General features: G+C 40.1%; 2 protein-coding genes across 4 annotated transcripts in view; one reads left to right on the top strand and one right to left on the bottom strand.

Annotated features, from left to right (window-relative positions):
• THSD7B (thrombospondin type 1 domain containing 7B) overlaps positions 1-4,688 on the bottom strand; it is an 842,386-nt gene extending 837,698 nt beyond the window's left edge. For 2 of the 3 annotated variants that reach the window (XM_079135599.1, XM_079135601.1), the window contains exon 1: positions 3,794-4,034. The gene's annotated coding sequence lies outside the window, so the exon portion shown is untranslated. Of the gene's footprint in view, positions 1-3,793; positions 4,035-4,643 lie in introns of those variants that run through there. The other variant, XM_079135600.1, reaches the window with a different exon arrangement.
• LOC306658139 (small ribosomal subunit protein uS7m-like) overlaps positions 1-18,045 on the top strand; it is a gene marked incomplete at its 5' end in the record, with an annotated part of 34,532 nt that extends 16,487 nt beyond the window's left edge. The window contains 3 exon segments of the mRNA XM_079134887.1: positions 3,714-4,023; positions 17,038-17,594; positions 17,597-18,045. Coding sequence (XP_078991013.1) covers positions 3,714-4,023; positions 17,038-17,594; positions 17,597-17,739 — 1,010 coding nt within the window. The 3' untranslated portion in view covers positions 17,740-18,045.
• Positions 18,046-21,537: the final 3,492 nt, after the last annotated feature.

Raw genomic sequence — 21,537 nt, 5'->3', positions numbered from 1 at the left:
GTTCAATTCCTCACCTTCTGCAATAACCCTGACCTGCACCAGCACTGAAACTCTATTCTACAATATCTCTAGAGTTGGTTTCAGAATTTCACCAAAAGATATGAAGTAACTAAATTTCACTAATATTCTATTTCCCCCTTCAAATAAAATGCTTGATCTAGTAGCCATAGAATGCTCATTAGAAATCATAAGCGGATTATAAAGCAGAAAAATAACTATGTGAACATATTTTGTATGACTGGTCCTCTCCTGGAATCATGACTGCAAATGAAAGAATGATCCTAGGAGTTCCATGACTAGGACTCCTATTTCCTTCTCACTCAAGAAGTACAGACAAGTTGGCCAGGGAACTGTACTTAATTCCCCTTGTTTGATTTCATCAAGAGCCACTATTTATTATTCATGATTATTCATCATTATTTTCCCATCAAAACCATCAATAAGATAATCTCAATTAATGGAGAAGTTTTAAAGGGTGAATAAATTGTTTGTCTTAAAGCAAAGGTGCCAATGATTTCAGATCTGCAAAAATCATAGAATCCTATCCTATGAAACTGACAATATAAATTTCTAGAATTGAGTGTCAAAAAATCCTTTCACAGGTTTAATGTGTTGATTATCATGTAGATATTAATCCTGTTAACAGCTCTAAATTAAGGACCTGTGGTATATTTAGGAAGCTGGCTGGTGGTAAAGTGATTACAGCTGCTTCTTTTGGAGTTATACACAAGAAATGTCTTCTTTTGAAAACATGAAGCATTTATGCTACTGGTACTGAAAAATCCAAAATCATATCTAAGAAGCTCATATAAATACTTTTGATACTGTAATATCCCTACTCTTTTTATTCAAAGATTCACCCTTTACTCCACCTGTGGAGAATCTCAGAAGCTTTATTTTTGATGGAGCAGTTCTTTTCCCCTACCAACTAGAGTAGTTGTCACTGCTTGGGATTCTTTAATCTGTTTATCTTAATCATATATTTAATATATATATATCATTTGTCATTTTGACTGTTGACTCAATAGGACCAGTCAACTATTCTTCATCATTCTATTCAAACTTTTGAGATCAATGTTATTATTTTAATGCCTAATCTTTACAATGGTGTACAAATAGCAAGATTGTAGTTTGGGCAAGATTGTTTTTCTCTGAAGAAATCACATGACTTCAGCCTCAACTTGTGAAGTATAATTAAAATGAGTCAACATGCCTTAGAATTTGTCTTGTTCAGACACTCCTCTTCCCTTAATTTAACTCCTATCTTTTCATTCTGCTTCTTTAGTTTGTGATTTAAAGACAAACTTTTTAAACAGATGATAATAAAACAATTATTCCTTCAGAAATAGGATCTGCAGCAAGAAGACAAAGTCCTTAAGAGCCTTTCTGATGAGCATTTTAGCAGTGCCATTTCTCTCCCTCTCTCTCTCTCTTAAAAGGCACACAGCAGAGAACAGAATGGTACATCTAGTTACCAATGTATTACTGTCAGTCCTTGAACAGTAGTTTGTGTTTATATGGTTTTCATGATCAGTAGTCATTTACTTTCTAATAGTGTTCCTGTTTCTCAGCCTTTCAACTCTAACAAGCAACAACTTCGATTTATAAAGAAATGGTGGAAGATTGAGCACTTTTCAACTATTAACTATTAAGATAGATATAAAGTGAGCCCACTATGTTAAGCATCCTCAAAAGAGACTACTGAAATCCACCTGCAGTAGCAGCCCTTTCCTGGACCACACATCTCCAAATTCTTACCACAGATGAATCTCCAACCTTCAGAAACCTGAATGGCTTCTGATGGTGTCTATGCTAATGTGACCATATTTTTAAAATTAACAATTGCATCCACAAATTCTGTAACGTTGATTATATTGTTACAGGGTCAGGAGAATCATCTTCATAATTTTTACTTAAATTTGAATGAAAAAGTTCCCAGTCCTTGACACCCAGCAGATAGGTTAAAACACACACACACACACACACACACACACACACACACACACAGGCCAGGAAGGCAGATGTCAATTACAGGGAATTTAGTTCACTGGCACATCTACCCAAGGAAAACAGAGAATTGGCCACATTAAGTTTTAAAAGAACACTCCTGTTATTAATGGCACTGGGGTTTAAAATCAGCGGTGCATCGAAGTGAAGCCTCAAGACAGGGACTTTAGATAGCTTTTAGCCCACAAAGACATCAGCATTCACTCACCACTGAACAGGATCTCTTGATTTGGTTAGTTATATCCTAAGTGGCTCTCAGGAAGCCTTAACCAGCAGCTGAGTATGGTCAAAAGTACAAAAAGGCTACCCTGGAGATCACCTCCTCCCTCCTCCCTGTTACCCAACAAACCCAGATGGCCTCAACACTGTCAGGGGAATAAGTATATCACTTTGACACCCGAAGTTTGCCTGCCAAAAGGAAACTCCAGACACACTACACACACACACACACCACAACCTGGCTGACAAGACCCCTGCCTGCCCCTGTGGATTGCCGTTTCCATAATAACAGAGCACTCACAGGTGTACTGAAACGCCAGGCAGGCTCCTTTATCAGATAGTCATTTATAAGATTACCCGTGCACTTGTAGGTGGAAAACTGCAGGCTACCAGCAGACCACTCTGGCAATAAATAGAGCACCAATGAACCCTGGGGTCCTCCACAGACCATGCCAAAAACCCACAATCTTAGACAAACTCTACCTTCCTGTACAGAATTGAATCGCAAGAGCTCTTAAGAGATGCTCAGAGTTCAGGAGTTTCAAAAAGAAAAAAATATCATTAGATCATATGCCTCTCCCTTCAAATAAACTTTTATCCCCTTCTTGAATTTAAAGCGAGCCAGAGAGCTTAACGTTCCTGTCCCCAAAACACACACACATACACATATACACACACTCTCTCTCTCTCTCCAATCTTCCCAACTTCAACACGCAAAATATGCAGACGCCTAAAAGGAGAGGTTTCATTTTCGTATTCAAATAACTTTAATACAGACGAACATGTAGCACAAAAGGTGACAGGTACAGATGGGTGATGCTTTTGAAAATATGCTTGTCCTCCTTGCCTCTCACGCCCCAGTCTTCTCTTGATAAATAACGTGCTGTCACGTCCGATCTGTAAGTCCCATTCTCCCCAGCATACCCTAGACCCCACAGGAACAGTGGAAATGTAAACTGTTGCTACAGCCTCTTAACACTTCGCGGATAAATCAGGGGAAGCTGCAAAACTTCTTGGCTTGCTCAGCTATCCTCCAGGGGCTCTGTACGCCCACGCGCAGATTTTGCAGTCAGCGCCACCGACAGGGATCCCCTCAGTCAACCTGTTCGCAAAGCCCACAGAACTCCCCGCCCTCCGATCTTAGGCTCCTAGGCTCCCGGCGCAGGAGGGGGAACACGGCTCCCTCCATGGGCACCCTCCACAGCTAGCTGGAGGTGAAGTGAACAGAGCTCCTGTCGCCCCCATCCCATCGCTATTCCTGCTGCCTGCGGTTGGTTCATAAGCTGCGCGCGAGGGTGTCCCTGCCAGCCGGCTGAAGGGTTCCCGCACGCTGCGCCCTGGGTAGCCTTCCCTTCCGCTGCTCCAAGCCAGAAACGTCCAAGAAGCTCTGCTTCCAAGTTCCCGCTCTGGCAGGGAAGAAGGGGCGAGGGAGGCTGCCGGGTGAGGAAAAAGCAAAGTCTGTGTTGGTAGCGCGCCCCCAACCCCAGCGGCTGTCACCTCACGCCCCGGCCGGCGGGCCAAGGGGACCCGGCATCCCCCGCTCGGGGCGCAGCGCGGCCGCACTCACCCGCCTCGCCCGAGCCGCAGCCGCAGCCTGTGGGAGCCGCCGAACCCCAAGCTTCCCGAGTGCAAGAAAGATGGTGGTGTGTGTCGGGAGACCACCCATTCCAGCGTCTGGCAACCCGGCGGCGACTCTGGCTCCTCAGCACTGGAGGAGGAGGAAGAAGAGGAGGAAGGAAGGAACAGCGCAGTCGGACGCCATCTGCTGTACACCTCTGTGCAGCCATTGGCTGCCTGGTGCGTCCCCAGGAGCCGCGGGGCGCGGGGCCGCGGGGAGCCACCTTGCGCCTATCCTCCCGCAGCAGCTGCTCCTCACCGCCCCTCCCTTCTCCCTCCGCCCAGCCTCCTGGTCCTCCTCCCCTTCCTCTAGCCTGCGCACCCGCCTGACCCTCGTTTTAGCCCGCTCCCTTTTGCGAGCAGCAGTGGATATATTGGCCTCAACCTAGGCTCCTGTGCTCCCCGCAATTGTTTTCCGCAACTTTAAAGCTTCGGGGTGCAGGTATGGTCTGGGTGAGTGAGACTCTCCAGCTGGGTTGAGCCCAGGGTACCCAACCCGCTGAGTGCTGCGGAAAAGAGAGAGCGCTTTGCCCCTCGGGGTTTCGCGAAATGATGGGAGAAAACGAGGAAGAGTCGGGTTGCTCTTGGCCTCACTTATAAGGCGCCCCAACCCGAATTCAGAGATAAAGCACACACTCACTGAGCCATCCCGTACGGTCCGAATGGCCCAGTGTTCCTCTGCAGTCCCCAGGAGAGGGCTCAGGGTTACTAGGAAGACGACAAAAGATCCTAGAAGGAAATGTGGGAGAGAGAGAGAGAGAAGAAACATTGAGGGCGTCTCTGGGGAACTGGGTTCGCACCTGCCTGAACATCCCTGGTTGAGAGGTTCCTAGCGGCTGTCGACCCACCTCAACCAGAGCCTCAGAAAACCTCTCTCTAGTTCTGAGGCATCTTGTCTAAAGGATTTGCAATCCGGGAGGCGGGGTACGGGGGTGGGGTAGTTGCAGTTGCGGGGAGGCCCAGGAAGAGCGCCTTCCCCTGCAGAGTAGGGACACCAGAGTCCGCCCAGGTGACGCGGGAGTGCAGAGCAAAGAGCACGTGGTAGGCGAAGAGCAGAGTCACAGCTGAAAGTCGTTTCCCTACTCTGACACTTGTTTCAAACCCTCCTGGTTTTTGACACCTTTGATCCAGGGAACTTCTTAAGCTTGTTCAGAGAGATGAAGTTGCTTCAAAAGGGAGAAGGGGGAAAAAGCATGAGGACTACTATTGCCAATTACTGGATATTTTGCCTGTCATCTCTCTTTAAATGTGTGAGACCAGCGACAGCAGGGAATGTATCTTTTCTATTTTATCCAATGCCTGGCACACCATGGGTGCTTAAAAAGAAGCAAAATAATAATGATAAAATTAAAGCTTGATGTCATAGCACAAATTAGATTAAAGAGATAAATAGAGCAGCCAGGATCTGTCACAGGGGGAAAAAAACAAATCAAAAGAATATAAGTGCCATTGTAAAGGGAAACGTGAATACTTTGGTAAGGAGCTTCAATCCAGCTTGCTGTGGGATGACTTCGGAAAGGGGGAAAGCCTGAATACTTTAAGCAGCAATCACTATTCTTCCTGTGAGTGCTACCGTCACATTCTAGGTTATACCTTTCTTTCTGACATCATTGTCTTAAAAATTTATCAACTACCATCCAGATTCCACAATGTTTTCCCAAATTCAAGATCATGATTTGAACTCCTGAGAGGTAAGATACCAATCCTGTGAGCCAGGCAAAAAGAAACTGGTCCATTATGTTTTATTGTAATCTCAATATATACAGATCAATAGTCAATGAGTTTCATTTAAGTAACTTGAGGAACAACAGCCAAAGGAAAACATTTCTGCTTTCCTGAACAGTTACACCCAGGCTTCCCAGGTTTCAGTCTTCCCAGAATCAGTGCTGCATTTTCAGACCACATCCATGCACACATATTCAAATACTTGGTTTTTCAATCTTTCTGGAAAAGGGCTTTCAAAGATGACTTCTGAATATGTCATTTACCAACGTCTTCCGAGTTATGGTTCACCTCCCTCTTCAGATGCAATAACATATATTTTTTCTTTAGTCTGGTCATTTCAATATTCATTCTAAATTTAATATGCTAGCTAGCCCATTTTCATTAACCCTGTACAATATCCCAATAATAATTTATGATTCTCATAGGATACTTTGTTCATAAGACAAAAATTTCCTCTGTCATGTTGTTTTTTACTTGGTCTCCCAGTTTTTAAATCTAGGATATGAGATAGTAATTATATGGCAATTATGTCCTATATATTGGGCTTCTTAAAATTAAAAAAAGTAATTCATAAGAATGAAATCTAAGGTTTTTCTAAAATATGAAAACCTCGAATATTATATTTAACTCTTTCATTCCTAGCGAATAGTCACTTTTCTTTAAGGCACTGTATAGACAGCAGGAGCATTATCAAGGTCAGAGCATATAAAATGCCTGAACTTTATCTGATATTGTTTAATTACATACAAATCTGTTAGACAAAAAAAATATATATTTTCCAACTCCCTGTTTCCACTTGTAGCCCAAATTCCCAGTTTATGTTTTTAATAAAGATTTTTACTGATAATATGAATTTCTTGCCAACAGAGACAACTTGGTGCTGATAAAAACATTGCCCTTAAAATTTAGATTAGGGTTAAAAACATTTAAAGTATAGCTTGGGGAAAGAAATGTAGGAAATGAAGAGAGGAACAAATTTTATCAAGGAAGGGGCAAAATAAAGGTTTTGGAAGAAAGTAGTCTTGAAAATTGGTTTAAAATATAGATCAATAGGGGTGGAAAATAAGCTGGAGATAAGAAATTCCCCTAACTCTGCCTGCACAGATGCCAAAGACCACAATCACCACCAGGCTTCTAATGTGCATGAAACAAAACAATAGAACAATGAGAGAGGAGAGCAGGTATGAGGAGAAGGTCTGTTGGGAGTAGGTCCCTAGTGAAATCCAAAGGGGAGCTACAGAGCAAGTAACTTGATGCTATCCAGGTACTGCTGGAGTTTAAATTTCCATTTCTGTTGCTGTGTATGTTTGCCATTGCTCTTTCTGAACATGATGTTCTCCTTACAGTCTAACAAGCTTGAATGGGAAAGCACTGTGTAAATGAAATAAACAGGCAGTGGCATTAAACAAATAAGAGATAAAGAAGGCATGTAGATTTAAAAAAAAAAAAAAAAGCCCCATTTAAACCAGGAGGGAGGAATGCAAACAGGAGCCAGTATTTTGAGTTTGCCACCCAGGAAGTCGCTGCTCATGTCTACAATAGCCCATCCACAGAAGCAGTGAAGTGAGTCAAATATTCAATCACTTTGGAGAACAGAACAAAAGGAGAGGGCAGAAGAAAAAGAACTATGATTGTCTCATTTATAAAATTCATTCAAGCCAATTCCAGGTTGGATGAGATCCTATGGCAAATCTGAAAATTTTTTTCTGCCAAAAAAGAGCATTTAATCCTGGCATATAAATGTAAGTTTTGAGCTTGGTCCAGTAATTTGATTTTGATATGTCAAAATCTTAAAATGCAATGTAAAGATAATGTCTTTAAAAGTCACGTAGTGGAACTCCACTGGCCTCTGGCCCAGTTTGGTCCCTCTGAGGTGCCAAAGCTTTCCCAGCAGACTGTCAGCATTCACAAACTTAGTCCTGAAACATCAGCCTCAGTTATTCACTCAATAACAGATTTGCTGAGTGTCTGCTGTGTGCCTGGCACTACACTGGGTGTGGATTATTCAGTGATATACCGGGCTGAGTCCTTGACCTTGTGCAGTTTATGATATAATAGGAACAATAAGTACATAGGTATGTAATTGTTTATAAATATATAATAGCAAAGTTTTGTGTAAAAGAAATGAAATACCAGGGAGGGAGTGAAAAGGAAGGGGCAGGATTAGACAAAATCAAAGGAAATGACATTTAGGCTCAGACCTCAAAGATAATGAAAAGTAATATTTATTGAGACTTCTCTAGATAGTAGGTATTAGTCTAGATCCCTTACTTATACCATTTGGTCACCATAGTCACTTGTCATGAGGCAGGCCTTATGATCAGCTTCATGTTACAAAAAAGGCATAGAGAGTTTGAGCAAGTTACTAAAATTCATGCAACTGATGAGTAGAAAACTTTGGATTTGGCTGCGCAGCCTGGCAACAATGTGTGCATTTTTTGGCCACCAAGATACATTGCATCTCATATAAGTAGGCATCAGCCAAGAAAGGAGGAAAAGAGAAATAGTACAGCCAAAGGTTCTGTGGCTAGAATTGCTTAGCACATAAAGAACCCATCAGGGGCTGAAGTAACTGAGAAGTAGTGGGGAAGACCATGAGGCAGGCTAGGAGAGAGAAGGAAAGAGCAGAGCTGGCAGGTCTTTGTAAACCAATGGGTAGCTTTAACCATCTAAACAATTTGATCTAATTTAGATTTTTTTTTTTGTACAAGGGAATTGAGTCCAAGGGCTTAACCACTGAGCCACATCTCCAGCCATTTATAATTTTTTGGTTTGAAACAGGGTCTCACCAACTTCACTAAATTGGGAAGGCTGGCTTTGAACCTGTGATCCTCCTACCTCAGCCTCCTGAGCCTCTGGGGTGCACCATCTGGTACTATGCATAAACAAATAAAATGGCACAAGTCTAATAGGAAGACCAGTGGTCCAGGCAAGAGATGACAGTGGCTTAATGAAAAGGGAGAGAACCAAGTGCATTTGATGGCTATTTGGAAGGCACAGTTCAACTCTTCATTTCTACTTCTACCTCCCCATCTCTCCCCAACTCTGACATCAACTTGTTACCTCAAGATCTAAAATCTCTTTTGAAAAATCCTAAATCCTAAATTTTTCATCTGAATTTCTAGATCTTGTGTTTGTTCTCTTGTCATACACTAATATTGTAGAGAAGATGAATAGCAATGGTCTCCCATTTGGCCAACTATGGGACCTTTGTTTCTGATCCCTGTCCTAGAAGCCCCCTTGTCCCCAATCTAATCCCAACCTTATCTGAGTTCTTTCTTTGACTGCTTAGCCTTCAATACTATTTACTGACCAAGTAAATAGTCTGGACTGTGATAATCCCTTCTTCCCCATTGTTTCGTGACCACGGCCAAGTTGGGAGAGGGACTCAATTTATACTAACCAAGGTAAGTAACATAGGCAGGTAACTTCCATACATGTAAGAAACAACTCCAACTAATGTGGAAATAATAAAACCCTGGAGTGACAACTTGGACTACATTCATAATGACTTGGACTGTAAAGACCAGGTGTTATGTAGATTGGAGCTTGTTATTATCCAAAGATTTGGCAACCTTAATCCACTTCTACTGGGCACAAAGCCATGCAATACTCTTAGGCCTAACTTTCACAAGATGGGCAAGAGAACTTGTATCTTCTGTTTTGCTGTTTCTAAGGACATCAGCCTATCTAATGGGTAGCAGGTCTCTTTCAGGTAGGAGTGATAGAAAACACTGAAAAATGGCAGTGTTGTGAACAGATCACAAGCTACAATGTACAAAAATGGGATGTGGAATGAATAGAAGAAAAAAATGGGTGGTGGAATGAATAGAAGAGCTGTTTTGTTTTGTTTTTTTTTTTTTTTCCTTATCATTTAAACTGTAGTATCCAATTATCTAGGGGAATAAAACCAATGCATTTGGTATTGGAAAGAAAATATATAAAAGAAGCCTTTGTAGCTAAACCTTTCTAGTTTATTCTTCATAAATTCTGAATTATGCCATTTCCCTTGCTGCTGGCTACCTCATTGACTCTCTACCTTTCTCTATATTATGTGTTATCTTCCTAAAATACTGTCATATCACTTTGATTCCCAGAAATCTACTATTGTCTCAGCTTGTCACTTTATATGGGTCCCTTCATAAATACTGGCTCCACAAAAAAAGACTTCCCTAACCTTTTTCCTATAGAAAAATTTCATGTTCCATCTCTCTGTATTTCTTTTTTTATGTCTGACTTTTCTTCATAGCACTTATTACAGTCTGAAATTTTGATACATAGTTGTGTGAATATTTATTATCTATCATCTAATCAAAAGTGTGAGCCCCATGAGGACAGGAACTAAACACACATACACACAAACACACATGACTTCCAACAGTGCCTGGCACATGATGGGTCCTCAATACATGTTCCATGAATCAATAAATGGTCTGAGTTATAACCCCACTCACTTTAGGAATCCTCCCTAATTTGGCTCCACCATAACTTTCTACACATGCTTATCACCACTGCCCTTTACTCTGGTTTCAGGAGTTTCCTCTCCAGACCTCTTATAGTCACTGAAGTCTAGTTCAGATCCTTTCCATGTCTTCCTCTCCAGTCCTGCAAATCTTACCTCTCCTCACAGTCCCACCTCTTCAAGGAAATTGTCCTGGATCTAATTTCATTTCATGTTTATTTATTTCTTCTCTTTATCAAACTCCTATAATGTGCATTGTGTATGCCATTCAGCTTTACAATTAACTGTATACCATTCCATGCTGTTCTCTAGTAGTTATGTAGCCATTAGCCAAGACCCCTCAACTGGATTGTTAGTTCCTTGAGGATAAAGGCTAAGAAAGATAGTTCTGTTTTTTCCTGCAATGCACAATTTCTGGTACACAGCAGGCACTCAGTAAGTACTTGTTGATGGACTAAGATGTGTGCAGACTCCGAACAAGAGGGTTAGGCCTCCCTTGGTCATGTGATATTAATAGAAACACTTATCACCTTATGTTTGTAACAACCAGCACCCTTATCACCTTATGTTTGCAGAAGCTGATCTTGCCAGGTGCCAGGCAAGACTGTGCATTCATTGAACACACACAGACTGAGAATCACTTTGTGGCAGACACCATTGTAAGCACTGAAGAGAGTCCTGAAGGAAATTATTATCTGAGGAAACAGACACTTAAATTGCAACATAACAAGCCAAGGAGGTATTCCATGGTTACAGTGCAAACTCCAAGAAGGAACATCTAACCTAGTCTGTGGCAAGTAGTAAATGCTTACCAGCTTGAATATATCTACATCTGCTCAAATTTAGAACCAGAAAAAATTCCTCATCTTTGTGATCTTCTACCTTGAAAAGGGTTGTTTATCACTGTAGCATTTTTAGTGTGTTGTACTACAATCATGACTTGATTCTAAGAAGTCAAAGCACAGGTTCTCTTACAACCCATAGTCAAGGGAAAGAGCAATTATTATTGCAATGTCTATGCATGTTACAAAATCAGTCCTTCTGCTCACTTGTCACATCAACAATGATAATCCTAACATGCCTCTTCTTCCCTTAGCTTCCCAAGTACCACAAAACCCTTGCTTTTATCATCTGCTCAACCCCTGCTTGTTAAAATAGATTAGGTTTTATACTACACTCCCTTTTCTTTCTCACCTATACTTTCTCCTCAAGTGAATATGTCTATTCCCATGATTTTGCATAGTTTTCTTTTACTGACAATGCTTAATCTATTTATCTGGTCATAGTAGTCAGTATAGGCTAAGGTTTAATGTAGTAACAAATTAACACACAAACCTCAGTGGCTTAACACAAAAAGGTTTATTCCTCTCATCCCATATGACTAATACTGGTTAGCAGAGGAAATGGTGACTCTGTTTTACGTAACCCGCTCAGGAAACAGGCTAAAAAGGCTCTGCCATCTGGAACATTGCTGGTGGCAATTGCCTGGGGCAACAGGAGAAATCAGAAAAATTCAAATTCCCTCTTCTGTGTTTCAACCCTAAGACGCATAGTTCATTGACCAGAATGAGGGACTCTACCAAAATGCAGGATGTTCAAAAATATGGGAAAGCTTATGAATGTGCAGAGAGCAATCATTTTCTCTTCTACTCTTCAATGCTACAACTCTGTATCCAAGGGCTTGCTTGACATCTGCTTTAACATCAAATTTAATACTTCAAACAGAACATATTTTGCTCAACCTGAAACTCTGAGAATGACCCTTCATTCTTTTGTCCTCTTATTTTACCTATATGGAAACAACAGGTTCTGTTATGTCTTCTTCCTGTATGAATACTACATATATCCACTTCTCCCAATTCCTTTCCTACATCTCTAATCTAAGCCATAGTGGTCTTTCATGGTGAGTGGTTGAACAGTAACTTTGTAAACTAACTTCCTTTCCTATATTCTTGTCCTTATAAACACATTTTCCACATAGAAACTAGAATGATCTTTTCAGAAGTCACAATGGATACAATCATGTCCTTGCTTAAAATCCTCCAATGATTTCCCAATAAACTTAGAACACATTCTGAAATCTTGATATTATCTCACCACTCTTTTACTGAGAAGCCATCTCCTACTCTTCTGTTCTGTCATCACTGAACTACAGTCTTAGGTGCCAATTTATGTGCTGCTTTAAGGTCATGGCAGGAATTCTGTGGTGTGCCTGGATCTCCTACCCTCAGACCTGCATGCAATTGCCTCTTTCTCTAATCATTCAGATCTCAGTGATAATTCCATTTGCTCAGAGAGGGCTTTTGGCATTCTTAAATAAAGTAGCCTGCAGTCACTCTCTTGGTGACTACTTGATTCTTTGCATAGTACTTCTCACTACGTGATATTTTGCTGTTTTGGGTTGTCCCCTGAAATGTAAGCTCACTTAGAGCTGATCTTTGTCTACTTACTCTCCTCACCCTCCAGGGCATAGAGGAACAGTCCCAGGCACAATGTAGGTGCTAAATAAACGTGGACAAAAGAGATGCATTCACCAGTTCATTTACAAACTCTGGTGCCACTACTCATTCTCACCTTTACTTTAAAAGTAAGCACTGACTTTCTTTTTATTTGCCCTTTTAATACAAAAGACTAGCAGAAATCCCTATTTGTAACTGATGGAGACAAATCTAAAGAAATGAAACAGTGAAGTGATCACCTGTGTATTGGGGATTTGCAGTCTTCTTGCCAATCAGAAGGAAGAAGTTAACTAAGGAGGCAGCTACTTGTCACATCTAAAAGTTCTTTTGACCCTGGTGATTAAGATGATGTGCCTGATGTGGTGAACTTTTATATTACGTTGCCAGAGAACTGTGAAAATAGCCCTTTTGTCACACAGAGTCCTCAATTTTGGTGATGGCTGTCACTGTTCTGGAAGGAGACGACTCACCCAAGGTGGAGTGGGGAGTAGTGACAGGATGGGAGACAAGATTGACCCAAGGGCCCATTTCTAAGTCCACTGAAATGAACAGAGGGTTCAGTGTGTCATAATATACAGAGACAAGTACAATAATACGTGGCACATCTCAATATCGCAGCATCACATCACGTGCATCCACCATTGGCCTGATTTCTAGAACCATCAAGGAAGGAAAGATTTCCACATGCTTAGTGGTTTCCTCTTCCTAGACTGTGGATACCCAGATCTCTAATGCAATTATCTTTGATCTTCTGTTTCTGCCTAGATTCTCAAAACCATCAGGACAGGTAGCTGGCCCTCATGATGTACTTTGTCCAGCCCTGCTTTCTCTGAAAACATCCTCATACCTTTCTTCTTGGCTTCCTCCCCTGTCACTGAGTTCTTGGTTTTGCTTTGTGTTTATGACCTTCTTTAACTCTCTTACTAAGAGCGACACTCAGCATGCATCTGCTACTTAGAAAATGTGCTTCCCATGCCAACCACAATTTGGCCCTTCTTATAGGTGATGCTACTGTAAGCTGTTTGAGGATGACACTCTAGCTGGTCCAGTCTAATCTCCAAGTCCTTATTTGTTAGAGCAGATATTCCAGCTAGGTTCACCCACTTTAAGTGGTAGCTTAGAGCTACAACTTCCTCAACAACTTAGTTATCCTCCTGCCTTAAAAGCCTGTACATTTCCCAAAAAACATGTTCTATTATCTTGTAACCTTTAGAGTCAGCCAGGAGAAAGAGGGGGTCTCCTATATTTTTAGTCTAAATTTCTCAGGATTTAATTTAATTAGAGCTCACACTAAAATGGAAAATTTGACCTCGTGACAAACTTTTGATTTTACTCCTATTAAGAGGACTTTCTCAATCTTTGAGGAACCCTTATTTCAATGGTATTTGATATATCACTGATTATACAATTATTAGCCTTTTGGTGATCTAACCAATGACATTTAAATGGCATTTATGTGCAGAGCTTGAATTATGGAATCACAGAACTTTTGAGCTGAAAGGGACCTCAGAGAAAATATGGTCCAATTCCTGTGTTTAAACGATAAGGAAAGTTGAGCCCTAGATAGCTGAGGTGTCTTTTACAAGGTCACACAGATTGTCAAGAAATAGAAGGGGAGAAAACATGTGAGACAGATTTCTTACCATTCTCCTATAGATGGAAGCTATTTAAAAAGATAAAAAGGAAGAGAAATAGCTTCAGGTTCTTAAAAAATAACAGAAAACCTGATTCCTGATAATATATTTTATTACACTTCAAGTTTAGTCTCATTAACAGAAACTTTTTCAGAACATAAGAATATTGGCAAATCATAATTTTGAAAAGAGAGGTTAGTTTCCAGATTATTGGGGTGAAGGATCATGGGAGACAGTGGGAGGAGAGGAAAAGAGATCTTAAGAATACTAGGCTAAATCACAGTCCCTGGAACCTGTTTCTACTGCTTCTATCCTATGGGGAGCCTTTTGTAAAAGAAGACTGGAAATGTTCAGCTGCACACAGATTGCTTTATTTAGCAGACAAACTCAAAAAAAAAAAAAAAAAAAAAAACATGTTCTCTTGTGATGTGAGGCCTGATTATCTAATTTTCTCTTTGTGGTTCTTCACCAGCAACCACCTGCTAAATGGTCAGAACAAACATGACTACTTTGTTAATAGGCTTTGGCCCGCAGTCCTCTCACTCTACATACTTCCTTGAAGTTCTACCCACTTCATAGCTGCAATTTGAGGGGCCCAAATTTCATTTTCAACTTTGAATGTTCCCTTGAACTTTGGATTCATTTGTAATTGCTCAAGTTGTATATCTACCTTGATGTGCCACAGACATTGGAACTCAGGAAGTCTAAATTTAAATATACAACTTCTTCTTCATGATTCCTTATCAGTCATCTACCACTTTCAGCTGATCAATAGTCTCTTGTACCTACCTCTTGGGTGACTCTGGAATATGCTTATGATACACTGTCCCCACCTCATCTGCCCAAAGTCCAGATTCCACTATCTTTTGCCTACACTATTACAATAATCTTCCAAAAAGATGACAATCTCATTTTCCCTACCTTGTCCAAATCCAAGACTGTTGCTTAAAAGCCCTTCTGTGGCTTACTGCTATTTCTTTATAAAAGATTACTTTAAATTTACTTACTTTAAATTCAGATATATAGTACACCATCCTATAGCTTTTATCCACTAGTAATGGTTCTGCTCTGGAGAAATGAACAGAATAACAATCAAATCCACACTTTCATTCATGAAGAGGACTACATATTATGGCTGAGAGAAAGGGTTCTGAAAACAAATGGCGCCTGCTCAAGTCTTGATTCCACCAGGAGCTACCATTGTGAACTTGGCACATGGCTCTCAACCCCTGGGACTCTATTTCCTTATCTGTAAAACGGAGACAAAAATGGCACATAATGCTTTGGGCAATGGTGGAATTTAAAATACCAGAGATATATGCAATAACCTAACACCTAGAGACAACAACTCAAGGTAGATGTTATTATTATCATTAATATCACTATTATTAACATGGCAGCTCTTCAAATATTTTAGGATAATTATAATAAGACCCCCCTCCTATTATTTACTTCTTTAATTCAAATATCCCATGTTCTATAATCGGTCTCAAAGTCACATTGATTTGAGAAGGGTTCTTCAACCTGGTTAACAACTCTGGATCTTTAAAAAGCTCTTCATGACTTTACCACATACTCGAAAATAATAAAAGATCTTGTCCTTCCTAGCAGTTTAATGGTGATTAATATACACAGAGTCTTTTTCATTCCCCCAAAGGTGTTTTCCCTTTTAATCATTACAACTATGAAGAATTCACCTCCTCTTTATTTTAGTGTATACTTTTACTTTCTAATTGGGGCTTTCAAGGAAATTTTAGAGTGACTGCCTCAGACCACGAATTAGTAGTTCCTTTTTAAAAGTGCACCCTCAGGTTTTGGTTGGAGATTATTGGCAGGAAAGTGAGGGAAAGATTTACATTTCCTTTCTGTGGCTTTCTAAAGCGGTGCTATCAATCTGACACTTTTCACCAGCTCTGAATTTACAGTCATTTTAATAAGTGAAGGAGGGTAGTTGGTAGTGTAGCAAATTGGTTTTCTCTTGCTATGACAATGAAAACAGATAGCAAGCATAGTATTCTATTAAAGAAAGATAAGTACTCAAAGAAGTCAAGATATTGTTAGAGATGTCTTCAAAATGTCAACAATGAGATCGGGCAATGTGCCAATGACTTCCAAGCAGAATGTATTTATTCATTTTGTTTTGCTTTGTTTTTATGTGAATTGAATGATTCTTCAGCCACAGTTACTAGGGAATTTCCATTTAACACATTCAGAATGAAATTAGTGTCATCTAGTGATTGAATAATGAGGACATTTTTAAAATAAAATTCCTGCACAAGTCTTGATGAAGATACTGTCATGGACAAGAACTCTGAAGTCTTCAGTCCAGATGTTGCTTACATCACCTTCTAGCCTGGCAATCCTGCACAAAATACTAAATCTTTCTAGACTTCCAATTTTACAACTGTAAAATGAGGATAGGTAAGTACCAAAATACTGTTTTGGAATTAGGAACAAGTCAACATAATGCACAAAATGTACCTAACACAGTGCCTCGCTCAAAATAAGCACTCAACAAGGATTGGCTGTACATGATTATGATTAGACAACAAATAAGACCACTATGAATCTCACTTCATTTTTCTGAGGTATTCAATGCAGTGACACCACATGCAAAATTCAGTCAACAATTTAAATTTTCATGTATTCATTTATTTTTGATTTATGTAACTACCAGTAGACTTTTTTCCACTAAAATGACCAGCTATTCTAATACCATCTAGAAATGTTCTAAGAGTAAATGCAGTAATACTTTATGCTTTCCTGTTCCATACACCTAGATGCTTCACAGAGACCTGCAAACTCTAAAGAAAACTCATTCTTAAAGTTTCTGTGCAAAGTCAGTAGAAACAAATAGTTGAAACAAATAAGTTAAATTTAATGATGGAGAGTGCTCTCCAAAGTAAATTATAAGGCGGGGCAGGTCGGGCTTGGCGCCGGGCGTGCTGCGTGCTGTCTGTCCGCTTCTAGGGCAAACCCAGGTGAGGTGGAGTCGCTATGGTCCTGAATTCAGGGATCCCCTAATTGACAAGGAACATTACCGCAAGCCTGTGGCTGAGCTCACTGAGGAGGAGAAATACGACCAGGAGCTCAAGAAAACTCAGCTCATCAAAGCTGCCCCAGCGACGAAAACAAGCTCTGTGTTTGCAGACCCGGTGATCAGTAAATTCACCAACATGATGATGAAAGGAGGAAACAAAGTACTGGCCAGGTCTCTCATGAACCAGACTTTGGAATGTGTGAAAAGGAAGCAGTTTGAGAAGTACCATGCTGCTTCTGGAGAGGAACAGGCTACCATTGAACGCAATCCCTACACCATCTTCCATCAGGCACTGAAAAACTGTGAACCTGTAATTGGGCTGGTACCCATCCTCAAGGGTGGCCATTTCTACCAGGTCCCTGTGCCCCTAGCTGACCGACGTCGCCGCTTCCTAGCCATGAAGTGGATGATCACTGAATGCCGAAAGAATAAGCACCACGGACATTGATGCCAGAGAAGCTGTCACATGAGCTGCTGCAAGCCTTTCACAACCAGGGCCCCGTGATCAAGAAGAAACATGACATGCACAAGATGGCCGAGGCAAACCGAGCCCTGGCCCACTACCGTTGGTGGTAGAGGGAGAGGAAAGATTCCCAGTGGAGCCCAGGGCCTCTGCCACAAAAAGCCTCATGAGCCACTGTTCTGTTGAAGAGTAGCTATGGTTAAGGATGTAGTTCCTTTATGAAGCAGGACTTTCTTTGCCTACTGATCATCTTTTTTTGGGCTAGAACTGGCTCTCCTTGCCCCATCTCTTTGTAAAGAGGGATCATGTCCAACTTAGGGATTTTCTCCAAGAACTCAGGCCCTAGTCTTCTTTTCTCTCATCCTGGAGTGGGCCTTTAGATGCTACGAAAGGAAGCAATTTTTGCGTCAGAAACTATTTATTAGAAAATCTTTAATCTTAACTAGTGTAACACATTATATAAGAACTATCATTCATTAAAACTTACTGGAGGATTAAAAAAAAAAAAAAAAAAAAAAAAACCAAAGTAAATTATAAGCCATCCTGGCAAAAAGTATTGAAAATGTCAGGAAAGATTCTTCCTAAAAGTACCAACAAGCAAAAAGGTGGCATTGATTTGGTATTGAATATAAACTCATGATTAACTAAATTAAGTCATACCCTTATTATATTTGCTGTCAGAAGGGGTGTGGGCAGCATGCTCTGAGAGAAGGGTTAATTGGCAAATCAGCATGTACCAAGTGATATTCTGAGCCTGACAGGTTCCAGAACACTGGAAGGGTTAATCTATGCCACGTAGGTATGAGGTGACCCAGAAAGTTTCACTGACATCACAAACTTGTTAGAGGTCAAAACTCATTAGAGGTACATTTGAGACTAAAATCTAGCTAACATACAGCCTGGCTTGGTTAAAACAGCCCTGTTTCCTAGATGAGATCTTTGTGTTTCAGATCAGTCTATAGGCCAGACACACAAAGTTTGAAACTCCATATCTGGCAGGTTTGTTTCACTCTTATTTTTTAACCACTAGTACAACTCACTTTGTTGGACCCTCACCAGGCAACTTCAATCCCAATGCCGCAGGAATGTATGCTTTATTTTTTAAAGCTATCTTTATTTTTTTAATTTCTTAAATGCTTATATTAGTACCTTATAATTATACATAATAGTGCGGTTCATTTTGACATAATCATACATGCATGGAATTTAATTTGCTCCATTTCAGTCCCCAGTGCTTGTATGCTTTATTTTTTATATCCCTTCCCCTTTGTCAAATGCATCCCAAAATGTTAAACCCTCACCCATCTTAAATTATCTAGCACCAATCTTAGAAGAAGTTTGGGAGACTGCAGAACTATCATCTGTCTCAGATTTCCTCAGATTGGATAGAGTTTAGATTAATTTATGTTCTGTTAGGAGTCAGATACATTAATATGCTATATCTTCCCACCCCCACCCTACTGCTATATGAGATTCAAGTGAAATTAATTGGGTATTGAATTCAGGATCATAATTAACTAAATCAAGTCAATATAGAATGTCATGGTGTATTTTTAATGGGTCATTTCTTAATCTGGATAGATAAATAAACTACATTGTATTAATTCAAGAATATATAAAATTTATTTTCTTTTGGTTATTCAATGTACGTTTGCAGATGGTAAATCAATACTCTTTAATGTAAAGGCCAGTACAGAGGAAAATGTCAATGATATTTTCTAAAAATATACATGGTACTCACATGTGTATAGGTCTAAGAACTTCATGGATATTTAATCATTTAATCCTTCTAGCAAGTCTATGAATATCTAATTAAATATTATTTCCATTTTATGGAGGAGGAAAGTGAGGTACAGAAAAATGAATAGCCTAAAGACACTCAAAGCCATTTATTAAGTTGGTAAGACAGAATTTGAATCAGGGCATTTTAATTTAAAGCCCTTGGGTATAACATATATACCAGTGTTTCTCAATAAGGAAAGATTTTACCCCTTAGGGAATATTTGGCAATGTCAGGAGGTAGCTTTAATTTAATCTCATTACTGGGAAGAGAATAGTATTGGCATCTAAACTCTAATGCACAGAACAGGCCCCCTCAACAAAGAATTATTCAATCCTAACTTTCAATAGGGCAGAGATTGAAAACTCCTGCTGTATGTTATATTGCCTCTGGGATTAGATATATTCTTGCTATGAAAAGTGTGATTTGCAGACTAGTAGCACTGCATCAGCTGGGAGATGGTTAGAAAAGTTCATTCCAAACCCATTGAATTAAAATCTGCATTTTTAATAAGGTCTCCAGGCAATCATCTGCATTTTGAAGTTTGAGGGTAGTGAATTATAACATTAATTCTACCACCCTGTGATAGGTCTTGAAAAGATTCAATAGCTACTTCTAGTCTCTGCACAGGCACAGAGAAGAACGTTAGGAAGGTGTCTAAGGGTGGGTGATACAAAAGGAGATAGATAAAGCCAACAATGATACAGTTAGGAGCTGGAATTTCCTTCATTAGATAGTTTTCTGAAGTAGCAGATACAATTAGAAGGTAAATAATCTAGATCTTATAAAAAGGAACAACAACACTGAAGTTCAACTCCATCCTCGGGACCAAGAGTGGAAGACATAGGCAGAAGGCCCAAGGCAGGGTAAATAAGGCATGGAGTAGAGGGATATAGCTAACGCGACTGGGTGAGGGAAGGCCCAGGACAGTTGTTGCAAACACAAAAACCAGGAGGACAGTCAAACTCCCTGAACTGGTGCCAGCTGTGTTGACCAGGGACTGTCCTGGTTAGGAGCACACATAGAGAGGGTCTACCTATCTGATGAGATGTGTATTTATTTCCCTGAAATGAGACTTCTAGAACACCTTTTTAAAAGTCAATAAAGCTAAGCACCACCAAAAAATATTACTAAAAATAAAAAATAACTCCAACATCTTTTAAGAAAAGACTCCCATCCTTTTAAGAAACACATATACAGCAGTTAATGAAAAAGAGATGCAAAAAGAGTTCCTACTCCCAAGAGGTCCACAGAGCTGACCACAGAGTACTTTATAACCAACACTCAGATACATAAGTCATTGCAGAATTTCATGTTTGGAGATTTAAGACAATACTTTCCTGAAAACATGCTTCCTCCCCCACAGGCTTTTCAAAGCAATAAGCAAAATAACAATCTTTTGTGAGCTTTACCAAATGTTAACTGGGAAACCCTACTGTTTTTAATTGTGCTTGAATAAATGCAGACCAGGATCTGTGAGTACAAATAAAGTGGTTTCCCCCTCCTTTCTATCTCCAAATCAGCTTTGCACTGATGGGCAGTCATTCTCATAGGCAAAGGTGAGGTGCAGCATAACTTGAAGCAAATCTTTGAGACCAGTCACTGTGAAAACCATTTCAGGGTAAACTAATAATTTAAGAACACTACCGTGGCTATCCAGATAATTTCTCTTTCAATCATTCTCTATTGCTAAATCACCACCATAACTGTTGCATTACAATCATAGGATTTGGGGACTGAATTGGAGCCTAAAAGATGATTTTTCAGTGTTTTCCAAAGATGGAGTCTTCCAACATGGGAAGCCAAGACTATAAGAGAATCAGTCAGGAACTTTTAAAAACTACCTATTCCCTGAGCCTTACTCTTGAACCTACCCCCACGCCTAAGAATTCTAATGAAGCAAGTATCAGCTGGGTCTAAATCCCCAGAATTATTCTGATGCTCAGCAGGTTTAGGGAAAGCTATCAAGTTCACCTCTTTGATTTTATAGGTGAGGAGCCTGAGAACCAGGCAGTAATTCATAGTAATGCCAGAGCTAAACTCCATGCCTCATTTATTTTTATTACTCATTCCTATTATTTTTTCATTTAATCAACAATATCGTATGATAGCAAAATACAGTGTCCCAGAA

Source organism: Sciurus vulgaris (genome assembly GCF_902686455.1).
Source record: "Sciurus vulgaris genome assembly, chromosome: 3".
NCBI classification, from domain to species: Eukaryota; Metazoa; Chordata; class Mammalia; order Rodentia; family Sciuridae; genus Sciurus; species Sciurus vulgaris.
The sequence above is the reverse complement of the archived record's forward strand: the minus strand, read 5'-3'. Positions and strand labels throughout refer to the sequence as shown.